General features: G+C 36.9%; 1 protein-coding gene across 6 annotated transcripts in view; it reads left to right on the top strand.

Annotated features, from left to right (window-relative positions):
- The window catches only part of PDLIM5 (PDZ and LIM domain 5), a 304885-nt gene extending 291620 nt beyond the window's left edge, over positions 1–13265 (top strand). For all 6 annotated transcript variants that reach the window (XM_006900747.1, XM_006900746.1, XM_006900751.1 and 3 more), the window contains 3 exons: positions 5454–5574; positions 10813–10928; positions 13176–13265. In XM_006900747.1, the coding sequence (XP_006900809.1) occupies positions 5454–5574; positions 10813–10928; positions 13176–13265 (327 nt within the window). The remainder of the gene's footprint in view (positions 1–5453; positions 5575–10812; positions 10929–13175) is intronic.
- The last annotated feature ends 4140 nt before the right edge of the window (positions 13266–17405 follow it).

The raw sequence follows: 17405 nt of genomic DNA on the forward strand, positions 1-17405 counted from the left end.
AGTTTAACAGGACAGCAAATAATAAAGGATGTGGAAAGGATTTAATAATGTAGAGAATGTGACAAGATAGGAAATCTTATACATTGTTGGTGGGGTTGTAAAATGGTACAGCCACCCTAGAAGGCAGTGTGACATTTCCTCAGAAAGCTGAACATAGAAATTCTATATGACACAGCTATTTCACTGCTTGGAATACACCCTGAGAGAATGAGATCTGAGGCACAGAGACTTGTATGCCAGTGTGCATAGCAGTGTTATTCACCATCACAGGAACATGGAAACAGCCCAAATCAAATGGATTAAGAAATTATGGCATAGTCACACAATGAAATACTACACAGCACGCAGGAGCAATGATTTGTAAATCACTGCCTAACTTGGGAGGGACTAGAGAGCATTATGCTGAGTGAACTAACTCAGCCCCATAAGGACAAATACCATATAAGACCATTATTGTAGAATTTGTATGAGGATCCAAGAGAGGAAGGAACCAGAGGTGTGAGGATGGGTTGGGGGGACGTTAATCATAGGGTTGCACAATTTTATAGGTGGAGGGAGGGGCAGGTAAAGGAAATGGGAAAGATTCCGTTTCAAAAAAACAATGTACATGAGCTTTTTAAGTAAGCCAGTAGAAAACAAAACTTTTCTTTTTTAAAAAGGAAAAAGTTGGCCAAGGAGTTTATGCTTCAACTTTATGCAGGATCCAGTCTGATCTATCAGTCTTTATACAGCAGTGTTGTTGTTGTTGTTGTGTACCATCAAGTCAGAACCCATAGCTGACCCAGTGGTGGGTTTTCAGAGGCAGTTAAACTCACTGGACAAGATTGCCTATTCTTCCCAAGCTTATATACCACACGGCTTGTGATTATCATATGTCTCTTAAGTATTGTAGCATTATCCCGGGGAGGTGGTGGTGGTGTTGACTACCTTCAAGTCGAGAATGACTCCTAGCGACCCAGGAACAAAAGACCTGATTGTATAACTATCAACATTTATCAAAGTTCATAGTGTTGATACTACTGGAAGATAGTCTCTTTAAAAAACTTTGCTGAAAAATGCATCATGGATCCCAAACACAGCAAAATCAATGATAGTGATAGCAGGAGCAAGAGGCAAAAAAATAATGATTTGAAAGTGTTGCAAAAAGTTTAGTAAATAAAAGAAAAGTGGAAAATCAGTGAATGTTATTTATTGCTTGTAATTTAGCTGTGTCACACTCAGTGCACTCTGTAGGCTCATCTTTTTTGGAATGAGAATAATTAAGGATTTCTTCCAGTCAGTTGGCCAGATGCTGGTCCTCCAGATTGCTTAGCTTAACCTGGTGAGCACATTCAAGGCAGTATCTGTTTGTTGAAATATATTGGCTTGGTATGCCATCAATTCCTGTGTCCTTGGCTTTTTGGGTTTTTTTCTTTTTTGGGTTTTTTTTTTTGTTGTTGTTGTTGTTGTTTTTGCCAGTTTCTTCAGAACAATGTCAAAGAATATCACTGATATTACACACAAGCAAAATCCTGCTGCTGATTTTTCAAAAACGACTAGAACAGTACATTGACAGAAAACTACCAGAATATAAGCTGGCTTTAGAAGAGACTCTGGTGCTAGAGACATCATAGCCAATGTCAGATAGATTTTGGCTGAACGCAAAGACTACCAGAGAATGTCTTATTTGTGTTTCACTTACTTTACTAAGATGTTTGACTGTGTGGATCACTACAAATTGTGGCTAATTCTGAGAAGAACAGGAATACCAGAAGACTTGATTGTGCTATGCAAAGCCTGTACTTGAACCAGGAGGTATTCATCATACAGAACAAGGAAATACTGCATGAGAACGAGTGCATCAAGAAATCAAGAAACGAGTGCATCAAGGATGAGTCCTCTCTCAAGGGATGCGGAATAGACCATTCAGGAGGCTGGACATTATCTGGAAGAATGTGGCATTAGGATTGGAGGAAGAGGAGCGCCCACATGGTACAAATGTCAAAGTGCCCCAGTGCAAAATGGAAGATTAGTGGTTCACAGCTTTCAAGAGGTACTTCCAAAGGAGCACAGCCTTGAATAACCTCTGGTGGACACAGGATTGCAGAAAGACTCATCAACAACCTGCATTATATAGATGACACAACCTTGCTCACAGAAACTGAGGAGGACCTGGAATGTTTGCTGCAGGAGGTCAGGGATTGCAGCCTTCAATATAGATTGAAACTCAACATATTAAAATTTTGTAAATAAATCAGAATAAAATTTAAAACACACACACACACAAAAGACAATGTACAGAAATGACTATAAAACTAAATGTACATGGATGAAACCATTTATGTGAAGAAATGTATAAAAGTGAACGATGGTATAAATAATAATAAACTATTAAAAAATTTACTAAAAAGAAGACAAAGATTCTCACCACTGGGCCAATTTGCAGCATCATGATAGATGGAGAAGAGATAGAGGTTGTTAACAATTTCAGCTTAGTTGGCTCCACAATTAACACTCTAGACACTACCATTCGGGAAATCAGTAGATGAAATCTGGTATCAGGGACCTCTCCAAAGTGCTAAGGAGCAAGGATATGAATCTAGATAAATTACTTCCTATGCATCAGAGAGCTGAACAATAAGGATGACAGAAGAAGAATCGTTACTTTGTGTTATGTTGCTGGAGAAGAGTCTTGAACATACCATGGACTGCCAAGAGAACTAACAGGTCTGACATGGAGAAGTTGAAACCAAGCTGCTCCTTGGAGGCAAGAATTTTGAAGTTCCATCTCATATACTCATATACTTTAGACATGTGTCCAGGAGAGACTCATCCTTGGAGAAGAACATCATGTTTAGAAGGGTGGAGGGACAATGTAGGAGAGGAAAACCCCAGATGAGATGGAGTAACACAATAAATGAGGTTATAGGGGTGGGTGTGTCAGGGACAGTGAGATTGGCTCAGCATAGGGCAGTGTTCAGAGCTGTTGCACATAGGGTCATTATGTTCTCAGGTGACTTGATGGCACTTAACAACAACAAAACACTCAACAATCAGGATGATCCTCAAACACAAAGAAAATTATTCTCTCAAGCTTTTATGGCCTAGGATCCAATGAAAGCTACAAGATTAAGGAAAATGTAAGAAGGATTTAAAAGTTGTTAGTAATATGGGTTGAGTACCAAACCACATTATTATCTTTTTTTTTCCACTCAGTTACCTTTCCATACCAGAAAGTTACCAATTCTTTTTGAAACAAACACAGAATGTTTCCTGTTTTGTGTGTAGTATAGGAGATGCAAATCCCTCTCAACAATAACAACCTTTGCTAAGGAACAAAGCTTGTCCGAGATGCTTTTTTTTTTTTTTTTTTTTTTTTTTTCAGAACAGAGCAAGGAAACACTGCATGCCTCAAAATTGGGAAGGGTATATGCCAGGGATGTATCCTGTTCCATACTTTTTCAACCTGTGTGCCAAACAGATGATCCGGGAGGCTGTGTTGTATGAGAAGTGTGGCATCAGGATTGGTGGAAGATTCAAAAAGAACCTGCAGACGCCACAACCCTGCTTGCTGAAACTGAGGAGAACCCCATGCACTTGCTGCAGAAGGTCAAGGACTGCAGCCTTCAATATAGATTGAGGCTCACTATCAAGAAGACAAAGATTCTCCCACTGGACCAATTGGCAGCATCAGGATGGATGGTGAAGAGATTGAGATTGTTCACAGCTTTAGTTTGCTTGGCTCCACAGTCAATACTCTTGGCCCAGCAGCCAGGAAATTAAAAGACCCATTGCAATGGGAAAGTCTGCTTTAGGGACCTCTCCAAAGTATTAAAGAGCAGTGGTGTCACTCTGAAGAATAAGGTGTGCCTGATACAGGCCATAGTCTTTGCAATCACTTGCTGTGTGTGAGAGAGCTGGACAATGATTAGGGAGGATTGAAGGAGAATTGATGTCTATGAGCTATGGTGCTGGAGAAGAGTATTGAATATACCATGGACTGCTAAGAAAACAAAACAGATTCATCCTGGGTTAAACCAGGCTACTCCTTGGAGGCAAGGATTCTGAAGCTTCGCCTGACATACTTTGGACATGTTGTAAGGAGGGACAGGTCCTTGGAGAAGGACATCATGCTTGGGAGGATGGAGGGACAGCGCAGGAGGGGAAGACCCTCTATGAGGTGGATTGATTCCGTGACTGGGGTAAGCGGGATGGGTGTGTCAGAGACAGTGAGATTGACCTAGGATAGAGCAGGGTTTAGGGCTGTTGTACATAGGGTTGCTGTGAGTCACAGGTGACTCGATAGCACATAACAACAACATCCAAAAAGCCATTCCAGACTAATATTCAGTATTAGCACAACATCCAGATCACATCCTCTTTCATAGAATGTTAAGCAGCACAAGACTAGAGAACATAATCTGTTAGTTTGCTGCACTGAGGTAATCTGGGTTTGCTGTGATGCTGAACCTTGTGCCATTGGGGGCTCAAATGCCATAATGACTGCCCATGGTCGACAGTGTTTGGTGGAGCTCTCAGTCTAACAGAGGTTTGGAAGCAAGAGTGGCATCCACATCCTAAACCATATGCCTCTGAAGTCTATGACCTTGGAGAAACGATAGTTATAGAAAGGTCTCAGGTCTTTTATTCATAGGGTCACTATGAGTCATGCAGCTCGACAGCAATCAACAACAATAACAACATAGGTAATTAAAGAATATTAACCATATTTTTAAATATAGTTTCCATTTTCATGCTAAATATTAGAGAATGACTAAATTCACATTTTAAAACCATTTTTAAATACTTTGTTATAATCAAAAGAAGGAATTCCTGCAAAGCCAACTCATCAAAACTTACTAGGTTGAATCTGCTCTATGTGTATTAATTTTTGATGTATTGAAACTATAGGGCCAGTGTTGACTGAATCCCATGTTTTATAGTTCAAGTATTAGACACTGTTAAAGTACACACATAGTATAGTCCTCTGTCACAGCTGACTTCTCAAACCCTAAACATGTGTGAAAGTGGTTGGACAATACTGATTATTGCTTCCATAATGCACCAAAGTATAAGTTTGTTTTAGTTTTAAAATGGTTTTCCCTGTGCTCATGAAACTTCTGAGATAAGGCCAGGGAGCTTTTATAGATTAATGTTTCTTGATAGCCTTGGGGATACAAAATCGTAATATTATAACAAGCATTTGCAAAATGTTTAATTTGTTTACCATGTGTGTAGTGTTTAAATAATGTAATAATTCCTTAAGTAAGTTTATTGATGTGTGCTTAAATACACGTAATGAACTTAGGTGATTTTTTTTTCAATATTCTTAAGCATCTCCTGTTACTTAGAGGAAAACTGAGAAGCATTTATATCTATTTGGAGTGAGTTTTACAAGTCTATAAGCAAAAAAAAAATGATTATATATGTTTACTAGCATCTTTTTTTGACGTTCAATTACCTCTCTGTACCAGGAAGTCATCAATGCTTTGAAACAAACATGGCATGTTTCCTGTTTTGTGTGTGTAGCCTGTGGAAAGCCTATTCGTAATAATGTTTTCCATTTGGAGGATGGTGAGCCCTACTGTGAGACCGGTAAGATCCTGTCCCTGTGCATTTCTTACATCTTGAAAACAGACAAAACACTAATTTATACACTGCTATTAAATGGAAAGAAAATAGTCAGAGAGTTGTTTTCCGAATTAAATGATTCTAAATCTGTTACTGTTGTTATGTACTGTTGAGTAAGAACTGACCCGTAGCTGACCCTCCAGCAGGTTTTCAGAGGCAGTAAATTACATGGGAGGAGATTGCCCATCTTTCTCTCATGGAGAAGCTGGTGGATTAAACCATTTGGGAGTGGGGAACTTTTTGCATGACTTTGTCAAAAATACGTAATTTCAAGATTATAAGATTTAATTTATAAGATTTTACTTTTTCGGAAAATTCTTATGTTTGGCTATCCACCAGTTTATAGATAGAAATTCTGTTAAATTGTGAAGCTTAGAAGCCACCTCTTGTACTCCAATAGTGAATTTGAAATGGTTGCAAAAATGAAAACCATTTGACTCTTGAGTATGATACTGATTTAACATTTAAGCCACTAGTGTTGAAAAGAAATTTAAAATGTCTTATTACTATTACCTGAATGGGAGTGTAGTCCTGGCTTGGATTACTCCTTGAATAAAAATTCTTTTTAATAAGCAAGACTCTAGGTGCCTCCCAATATCTGTCTTCCTTCTTGAGTTCTGAACACTTCTTTTTCCTTCTCAAAAACTTTAAGAAAACTTTTATAACACTTACCGAATGCCCCTGCTTAAGTTATTGCTACTTCACATACCTGTTGCAAAAAGAAAACATTTTCCCTTTATTTTTATCTCCTATACTACCACTACATTCCTGCAGTTGAGTTTTATTGATGTTCTCCCTTGAAGTTTAAGATACGGTGTTTGAAGAAGAGAGTATTCCAAGATAGTCAAAAAAGCAATCAGTTTCTAAGACGAAGCTAAATGAGTATAACTTGACTCTTCTTTTTCCATTATTTTCACCCCCCCTTTCCCAGTTGTCCACTGCGAAGTCTCAGAAATTGTAGTGAGTGTCCCAGGAGCCATTTTGGAACAGGCTGGCTGCAGGCTGCCCACTCTGATTTGACCAGAATATTTCAGGTTTTAGAATTGCACTTAATTTTACTGAAGAAATAATGGAATTGTTTTTAGAAACTTGGCAGGATATTTTTGACTGCCATATAATCTCTGTTTCTAGCCAAAGCCTCTGTGAAACTATCTACTTTTAATATTTAATGTATTCTTTAGAATCTTCTTTTACTAATTTAAAGACTTGGTTAAAGGGAGAGACAAATAATATGAAAGATTTCTTTTCATTATGCTTCTGATTACTTTGGCCTAGTCTTAGTTTTACTTTTCTGTAACCTGCCCAATCTGTTCTTCCCCGGGTCTTCCCCATCTCTTTATAAGGCCTCTCTGCTCATTAAACCTGGGCATTGTCTTGATTTCTGCTCTTTCTCTAGTTCTCCCCAGATTCAAGCCCTTTAGTAAAACCTGACAGTTCCACATAGTCGGTTCATTCATTTTCCCCATCTTAATTACTACTATTAAATTTAATTCATTCTTACCCTTTGCCTGGACATTGTAATGTCGAACTAAATGACCTCTCCTTTCCCCTAATCTCACATATTAACTACACAGCTATTACAGTAATAATATATTTTAACATGTGAATAAGGTTCTGTTTAAAATTGTTCAATGGCTAAAAAAAAAAAAATTTTAAAAAAATTGTTCAATGGCTTCCACTTGTACCTAAAATACAAACTATCCCATATTTCTTCCATTGTTTTGCCAACCTCACTCCCTACCACCTTACATTTTAGACTCCGTTTTAGCCATACCTAGCTTCTTTGCTATTTCTGAATGTGCTGAAAGATTGTGTTCTTGTTCCTTCTAACTGAAAAATTCCTCCCCAGGCTTTCTTTGGTGGTTCTATTTTACTGTTCAGTTGCGTCCCAACAATTACCTTCCTGCATAATATAGTCCTTTACACTCTCCCCTCAACAAGGAGAATTGATTGACCAACTGTAGCAATGGGCTCGAGCGTGTCAGAGATTGCAAGGATGGCACAGGATAGGACAGGGTTCAGATTTGTTGTTCATAATGTTGCCAAGGGTTGTACTCAGTCAACTCAGTGGCACCTAACAACTGTACAGCACTCTCCTCTACACATACCGTCATTCCATATTAATTTAGTATATTCTTTTCTTTGTGACATATATCACAATATGAAATTATTTACTATAATTTATTTTAAAAGATATAATAAATGATGATGTCCTCTTTCCATTGAGAATCTATGTCACATAAAAATCAACTGCATGTCTCTTCATCACTGCTCCTCTGCCTGGAACACAGCCAGACTCTGTGGCTCTGTATTGAGCAAATGGTACTCAAGAATTCAGAATTTTGAAGATTGCTAAGAAGGATGAATCATATTGCAGATAATAACCTGTTTTCTCCTCCAGCCATGGCTGAATATTAAAAAAGGTTAAAAAAAAAAAATCAAACCGAGAACCATGAGTAAACACAGTAGCGTATTGTTAGGGGCCGTGGACTCAACCAAGACTTAAAGCAACTCTGTGAATGCAGATTACAGCCTTGCCCTTTGCTGTGCCAGCTTCTTAATCTCGGCCATGCTCAAGCTTAGTGTTGCAATCACTGGGTCAGCGCACCCTCAGTGATTAATTGTACTAAGAGTGGCCACATAAAAGAAAATAAACTGTGATGTTCTAATGTAATAATAGTAGAGAAGCATCTTGTCTATTAAGGATATCCTGCTGCTGTTTCATAACTGCAGTCTGTGTAAAGTTCTTGCTAAGGATTTTTCTCATGAAGTCAGAAAATTGAAAGGAGAATAGAGTCATGTCCGTTATTTATGAAAGTTCCCTGAGATAGTTCTTTTGCTTTCTTAGCAAGTCAGATACAACACAAAATTGCCAATGTCAATCATCTATTCTTTCTTTATGGTAATTCATCTTACTGTTTCTAGTTACTGAAAATCTGGTTTGGGGTTTTGTTTGTTTGTTTGAATAGCAGCAATAACTAATTAGAGAACATTGTTGGTTTGCACATATATTTGGTCAGTTAGTGGTAAGTAATTGCACTACCAAGCTGGAGGTAGGTGGTTCACACCTACCTGGCTCTGAAAGAAAAAGATGGGCAGTGTCCTCTTGTGTGATTTTTAGCTTCTGAATGCCTACTAGAGTCAGTTCTGACAGAACAGCAATGATTTGAGTTTTTGAAAAGTATTTGAAAATAACTTTTAAAGACATAAAAAATTAAGTCATAAATTTTCAGTTACACCATCTTTATTTTTGTCAATTGTCTTACACTAGAAGTACTGCTTAGCTATAGAAATTATGCATGATTTTACAGTTTACCAAGATTTTACATATAATCTCATTTAACCTAGATTTTGTTGCTCCTTTCTAGATCTGTAATTCTAAGGAGTTTTTTTTTAAATGAAATGAAACACATACAAAAAAACAATATAGAGAGACATATTTATAATAACAGAATTTCTCAGTTTACAGTGTAGACCAAGAAAGCCTTTCCAACACTTTTGCATTTTCCTTTAACAAGTATTTATTTATTATGTGTAGTCTAACACTTGCAGTTGCTTTTGTAATTTTTTAGAATACAAAGAGAAAGAAAGTCACTGTACCAGTTCTCAGGAATTCCTCTGCCTTATGGCAGTCAGATATGTAAACTCCCATCTCTTTAAATAAATGTTGAAGCCTTGGTGCAAGATAGGGCAGGGTTTCATTCTGCTCTTAATAGAGTCCCTATGAGTCATAGTCAAGTTGATGGCACCTAACAACAACTATACTTAATGTACGTGTGTGTATTATTGTTCTTCGGTGCTGTCAAGTCACCCAGCGACCCTGTGAATGACAGATCTGAACTCTGTCATATACTTTACCGTCCTCACGATCTCTGACACCCTTGAGCCCACTGCTGCAGTCACTGTGTCTTTCCACCTGTGGAGGGTCTTCCTCTCTTCCACCGTCCCCTCACTTTTCCAAGCATGATGCCCCTCTCCAAGGAATAGCCTGTCCTAGCAACAGGCTCATCATCTTTGCCTCCAAGGAACCCTCTGGCTGCACCTTCTCCAAGACATATCTATTCGTTCTTTTGGCAGTCCACAGGATGTTCAGTGCTCTTCTCTAACGCCACAGTCAAAGGCATCCATTCTTCTGTCATCCTTGTTCATTATCTGGCTTTCAGCAGCATAGCAAAGCCTAAAATATCCTACAATGAATGAAAGAAAATTTAATTTTTCTGTAAACTTTTGTTAAAATTACAATTGTTACATGCTGTCAATTTGCCTGTGACTCATGTGTTGTTGTTATTTGTTGTCGAGTCGCCTACAACTCAGCGACCCTATGCACAACAGCCTAAACCCTGCTCTATCCTGTGCCATTCTCACGGTCTCCGACACACCTGCCCCCATTACACCAATCACTGAATCAATCCACCTCATCAAGGGTCTTCCTCTCCTGCACTGTCCCTCCACCTTCCCAAGCATGATGTCCCTCTCCAAGGACTGATCCCTCCTTGCAGCATGTCCAAAGTATGTCAGACAAAGCTTCAGAATTCTTGCCTCAAAAAAAAAAGGTTATAATAGAAAACACCATGACCTTAAAGCAAGCACACCTTAGTCCTCAACTAATATCATGCTTTGCAATAATTTGGAGGGGTCTCCAACTACCCACTTCACTTTCCCAGTGCATGTGTGTGTGTGTATTCTGTCACTCTCTTTCTCTCTCCCTCTTATCCTCCCGGCCTTCCTCCCTCCCTCTCTTGATAGATAGAAATAGAGACAGATAGAGATATTGTTTACCATTGAGTCAGAACCAACCCATAGCTGACTTTAGCCCTTGAAGCCTTGGAATTTTTTGCTAAAATTTCAAGAACCTATATTACTCTTGTTTATATCAGTTCTTTAATGCACTTCATACATTATGTATATATAATATGTAAGTATATATATATTGTTTGTACTTCACATGTTAATGCACCTCATATATACGTATATACGTTGCATTTAAAATGAAAGGATTTTTAATATCCCAGAATTACAAACTAATGTAACATCTTAAAGTCCTGAACTGTGCACCAAGTTTGTGGCAACAAAAGAGACGTCTGAGTCATGCGTAAATTATAAGTGTTCAGGTGTTTGTTGAGTGAACTTAAGGGAATGAATGGACAGATGGATTACCTTGTCATGTTTAAATTCTGTTTCTTGTGTGTCCCACCAATACAGATTATTATGCTCTCTTTGGAACCATATGCCGGGGATGTGAATTTCCCATAGAAGCTGGAGACATGTTTCTGGAAGCCCTGGGCTATACCTGGCATGATACTTGCTTTGTGTGCTCTGTAAGTAAACTCCACCCTAATTAAAGAACCCTAACACCAGCAGTTCTAGCCTGTGTAATTAATGGAAATTTCTTTCATTCAGAAAGAGCCCTGGTGGCATAATGGGTTAAGGGTGGGGCTGCCAACTGAAAGGTATGCATTTCCAATCCACAGGCTGCTCTGCAGAAGATAAAGAAACAGCTCCACTCTGTCCTATGTAGTCGCCAGGAATTGAAACTTACCCAGTGGCAGTGAATTTTTTTATTAGACCATCACATTCTTAAAACTTTAATTTACACTGATTTAGAAAGTTAATCTGTTAATGTTTCGGGGCAGCTTTCCAAATTATCTGGCTTCTAATACAATACTTAACCATTTAGAGAAAATGCTAGTGATACATTTTTATCTATTTTTAAAAAGTTCTCTCTTTCTTAAGACAGAAAGAGCCCTTTGCATTTTTAGGTGCTGTCTTATGTAAGGGAGCGCAGGTGTGGTCCCTAGAGAGTCGTGTGCCATACCCAAGGGGGCACCTCTCTGGTGGCACAGACCCTCCACCTCTCCACAGGGGAAGGAGCGGCCACCTCCTATTGATATTCACAGCCTCCCAAAACCCGCTGCAGCGTCACCTGCAAGTCATCTCGACTCAGTGGCCGAGTTGTTTTGTTTTATTAAGTATAGAAATTTTTACTTGTTTTGGCAGTTACTTCATGAAGTAGAAATAAACAGAAAAATTTATTATTGAATTAACTCAAAACTCAAACATATTCAACTCACTGACATCAAGTCAGAACCAGCTCATAGCTGACCCTCCAGCTGGCTTTCAGAGGCTGTGAATTGCATGGGAGGAGATTGCCCACCTTTCTCATTTAAAGCAGCTGGCGGCTTAGAACTGCTTGCCTTTGGATTGGTAGTATAACTCCTTCCTGCCAGCTTATTACTAGGTGATAAACTGTATGTTGATCCATTTTCTTCCTTAGCAATGTAACAGGTAAATATTTTACTCCATATTCCTCATGGTCGACAGTAAGCATATGCTCTTTAGCAATAGACCATGGAGAGTCTTTTCTCTTTGAGCTTGTAATAAATATTTGTAAAATATCTAACCTGTCTTCACCTGATGAAGAGCTTTAGTAGCACAGTGACGAAGCTCTTAGCTGTCAGTAAGAAAGATAGTACAGTTCAAAGTCATGGCCGCTTAGCAGGAGGAAGTTGGGGCCTTCTGCTTCTGTAAAGACTTACAGCCTTCAACACTTGACGAGGCTTTTGTGCTTTGTTCTGTGGGGCCACTGTGAATTGGAATTGATTCACCAACAATGGATTGGGCTTTTTTGGTTATTTCATTTGGTGCTTTATTGATATTTTTAGCTTTATTTTTGAAACTAAGGATAGATTTAGAAATGAACATTAAGCCAAGTGTTGGGGTTTTTGTCTAATTTAGAAAATAAATATCCAATAAAATTGTTATGTTCAAGGATCTGATTTGTTTTATTAGATTTAAGAGTTAACAATTCTTGATGACTAGTGTATAGTAGGAAGAAAAATAATGTTAGAAGTCACATTATTTTCCTAAACATTATCCTTAAACCTTGTTTTATTTACCTCACCCATCTTTTAGACTTCATAAAACTTAGTAAATATTATTTTTCTTAAAAAAATTAACTTGGTTTTCTTCTGTTCTCAGACTATTTTATCAACATTATAATTCATAAAGGCAATAGAAAAGATATGGAGTAGACATACGTGTGAGTGGCTAGTTAACTGGCTATGTAGTCATCCAGTAGCCTGTTGTTGACCAGAGTTTTCACTACAGGAGACAAGACACAAACTGGAAAGAAGTACTGAACATTCAATGCCTGTGTATTTGGAGATAGGCTAGTTGGACATGAGAAAATTTCACCACACTGTTGAGTTTTTGTTTCCAATGTTTTACTTCTGCCCACCAGGAAGCAGATTTCAGATGCTGATTAGAACTTGGGAAGAAGACTCTATTAGTGTGACTTCTGTATATTTTAAATATTTTTATATTTTTTTGATGTTATGTAGAAAATATGATAATTAATTTAAACAAATCAGTATAGTTCAGTGAAAACAATCATTCTGCATTGCTTTTGAAAGATTATGTGAAGTGTTAGAGGCATGAAGCATGAGGGTGGTTTAGTTCACGCTAACAGACTTTGTCGTGTTATCCGTCGAGGGAAGGATCACCTTCCCGTTTGTGGGCAGGCATACTTGGTGATAACATTCTCTGAGGTGGTGTTTCTTTTTCAGGTGTGTTGTGAAAGCTTGGAAGGTCAGACCTTTTTCTCCAAGAAGGACAAGCCACTGTGCAAGAAACATGCTCATTCTGTGAATTTTTAAGTTGACCATTTTGGGAAAGAGAAGAAGCTTGATGAAAAAGGGAGAATTAAGATACCAATTAATTTTTAGATGTAATATTTATATGGAGTTTTGAAAAGAATAGTGGCCCTGAAGGGATAAGCTCTAGCTTTAAAAACTAAGTGTATGAGGAAATCTTTGGCTTCATAAAGGAAAGGGACAGTTTGGCATTTATTATTGCTTTTCTCCCTGTATTTTCTGCCCATAAAATAGTTTTTATAAGAACCAATTTCCTGGTTGACTATTAAATTCCTCTTAGAATAAATTAGTGAAGAATTAAATTTTAGAATTAAAAATGTCATGTCTATGTTGAAGTAATACCATTTACTTTCCTTGTTAGATAGTTTGGAATATATCGGCACAAGGCAATGAGAATGCTTTGTACTTTTTTCATTAACAGGATAATTGGATTATAAACTAAAGTGAACACATGTTTACCTTTAAAATACTAAATAAGAATTTATTTAGAATCTTATCCATAGTAGGTGTCAATTTTTTAAAAAAACTTTTTATATCTCTTTTCATTACAATTGATTCCAATAGGAAAGGCCAAGGAGACTTTTTTCATAGTGAACTTTTTTATCAAAATGCCATACTTAGAAGAGAGATATTATATTGTCTTCCATCTCTCCAAAAATTCTACCATATAGTTTATAAATTACAGTGTTCTGCTTTTGTTGGACAGTGAGTGTTTCCATTTTTTGTGTCTTAAATCATATTGTATGGTTTCCTCATCCCTTATGCTAAGGTAAAAAGCCAGTTAAATAACCTGAGGCTTTGAAATCTCATTTCCTGTCTCTTTAAAAAGAATAAATAGGAAAAACAAAGTGACTGGAAAATTATGATAAAGCAGAGGATATTCAAAAGAAGAAAAAAACCTGTCCCCTTTTTAAAGCCTATTAGCTCCGGTTCAGAGGTGTCCTGTTAACCACTGAAGGTTTAAAAGTTCTCTTTGCAGGATAATCTTTTTTCCTTTCTTTCTTTAATTCTTCATTAAAAGAGTAGCCAGAAGATTGGCTATATATAAAGAGTGGGATAAAAAGTCTAGTAGTTTGTTTTGGAGGTTTGTTTGGTTTTTGTTTGTTTGTTTTTTTTCAGTAGTCCATTCTCAAAAATAAGTGAACTACTTCCAACGTAAATATTGAAGTTAGGAAAGATTCACAGAGATTTGGTATTGTAGAATGGGAATGTGATGAATTACTCAGATTGGTCCATTATTTACTTTCATTTTAAAGCAATGGTATTATGGAGATACAGAAATAACTGGTAAAATAGTGGATTCTGTTGATACTTGCCCAGTGAGAAACAGATTATGGCCTTTGATCATTTTTTTTTAAAAATTTCTAGAGTAAGTAAAAAGCCATGATCCCACTAAGTTATAATTAAATCTGTTTGGGGGTGATGTGGTTTTAACGTTGAGACAGAGCCCTGGGTCTTACCAGGCCCATCACTCACTAACAACTCACTTCTATTGTGTGCTTGTTTGTTATAGAGGGAGGTTTTTGAGGACAATATTTGTTTAACCTCCCTAAGAACTTGAAAGACATTTGTCCTGAAAGCTGTTAATTTATGGTCTAAAGGCTTTATATCATATCTAGATAATAATTAACCAGGGATTAAAGAATGGGAAGGGGGCACACAAAGTGGCAAACTTAAATGCTCCATCAAGAACAAACCCGAACTCACCCTGCATCTTATAGGGAGGCCCAAAGCTTCATTTTATAGCATTCTGGGACCAATTGTCATTAATTATTTCTCATTGCTGCTGAAACCACCTATGGAAGACATGCTGCCTGATGTGCAGTGTCACACACCTTAATGTCAGCCTTTTACTTTATACAGTACAAAAATAAGTTAGTAGTTTTGTTTTGATGTGGTAAGATTTTTGTTATTGCTGTTTAGTTTTGCCTTGATAGATTTTATGCCATTGTAGTATTTGATAAGTCAGTGGCATGTAGGTATTTCTTTCACAAATAATTTTATCTGGCTGCATGTCTTATAAAATTATCTTCCATTAAGTATTTTATTTTTCATTAGCCCTTTATATCAACATATTATTCAAGGAGCATATTACATTTATCCAAATTTTATCCCTGAGTGTATAATGTTGCTTCCTAACTTATCATTTTGTCTTTGTGCTTTGCCTTTCTCTTCTGTGGCAAAGGTTTATATTTGTCCTTAAAACAGTTAATCCTGTGAAATACTGAACATATCCCAGAAGAATCTTTGAGTTTTCCATTGGGGAAAATCATGTTTAATACACCACCATTAATCTTTAAATAACTGGCAAAGCACTTTATTCTTCTGGTGAGCTCCCTGAATATTTATTTTTTCCATATATAAATATTTCATGTCAGTAGCATTTTTTTATTTTTACTTCTTCACTGTAAAAAATTTACTTTCAGTCTGTCTACATGTTTATTTTAGAATGATGTACTTGATAAAACCCATCTTAAAATCACAATGTATCCCTCTAAAATTTCCCCTGCTTTCATCTACTAATGTCAAGATTTTAGTGAGATTCTGATTTATATTATTTCTCTAGATTTAGCATGGATTGAATGTTGCCTCCTGAAGAATTTGATAACTAAAGCCTAATCCTTTGAGATAGAGTATTAAAAAAAAAAAAAAAAGATGATGAGTTGAAGTTCTCAAAACAGCAATGAAATGTCATTTAAAATTACCTGCAGCAGAAATGTATTCATGGTATCATCAAGGGGTACTATATTGGGGCCATTTTAATTAGCAGGAAAAAATTCTTCCTTTCCACTGTTGGAATCATAAATTTTAGCCTTAAATGTTAACATTTTTGTGACATTTGAAGTGTTGTCATTCCTATTGAAGGGGAAGGCTTTTCAAACAAGGAAAAATAGATTGAATAATTGTATCAAAGTCTGATCTGACCTGAGTGTATCCTCCTCTCTCAGCCCCCAAGTATGTAAAGATATTAGATTTGAATTCTTAATATATCATTTGTCTTATCTGTTAACCTCTAACTTCTGTTTCTTTCTTTTAAAAAGAGTTGTGTGTATCTATGCTGTTTTGCTTTTGGATACATTTTCTAATTAAAAATCACAAAAGAAATATAATCAGTAAAGTACTAGTTCAGTGTGCACAAAATAAATAAATGGCTGCAGTGATATAAACAAGCTGTCCTGGTTTTTCTTTCTTGGTGGTAGGGGTTTTCATGAAAACGCCATATTCCACATTGACCAGGTAGGACAAGATGGAATAATTTTTCAGAAGAATCCTCACTTCATAATAATTACCTGTCAGAATGTCCCAGGGGAAAGAAATATTTGGAAGTACCATCTCATTTGTTCTACTTTTTCCCATTTTTAGTCTATGTAGAAGATGCGCAACAAATATTGGTAAATAGGTTAAAAAAATGTAAATATATTTATGACTAAAGTATTTCTAGGGATATCTGACATATTAAGCATTGTATTTCTTATATTCCAACAGTATAACTCATAATCTGCCTTTTGCAGTAATCAGGGTTGTTACTTCATGCTTATTTCATCCCAATCTCATTAGGTAACTATTATAACCAGGTAGTTTCACCTTTTCCTTATTCATTTACTAATTTGGGTAAGATTTTTGCCCAGCTCTATAAAGTTAAAGAGAAATGTTTCTGTTGCAGGCAGTGTATTTGGAATAAAAGACAAATTCAAGTCTATTTGCTCACAGTATATTAAACTCCAGAAGCCAAACTTTTAAGGGCATCAAGGCTGCATCTGACATTTTAATAGCTGCTGTTTGGTTTCTATCAATCACGTCATTGCACATTAAAATGCACCAACAAAATAAGAGATCTGTCATTCCTTCGTTAAGAAACAGTAATCCAGTACAAGATTTATAGGCTTAAGACTCAACAGTGTGTGTTCACAATAAATCCCCATTCAGGACTCAAACCAGAACAAGCCTCCCTGTCGCTCAGTGTTTTCTGGTCAAAATGTCCCCAATATAAGATTATCAAAGGTTTTCTTACAGAACTACGTAGAAAATCCTTTTTTGCCAGAAGAAGCTTAATTTAGGTTTGCGGTTTCCCTTTTTGGGTTCTCTCAGACAAGATCTTGGTTATATCAGAAACACATAGGGACTGATGTATTATTAGCAGGC

This window comes from Elephantulus edwardii, unplaced genomic scaffold, assembly GCF_000299155.1.
Source record: "Elephantulus edwardii isolate Elephantulus edwardi_28Jun2011 unplaced genomic scaffold, EleEdw1.0 scaffold00294, whole genome shotgun sequence".
Classification (NCBI taxonomy): domain Eukaryota; kingdom Metazoa; phylum Chordata; class Mammalia; order Macroscelidea; family Macroscelididae; genus Elephantulus; species Elephantulus edwardii.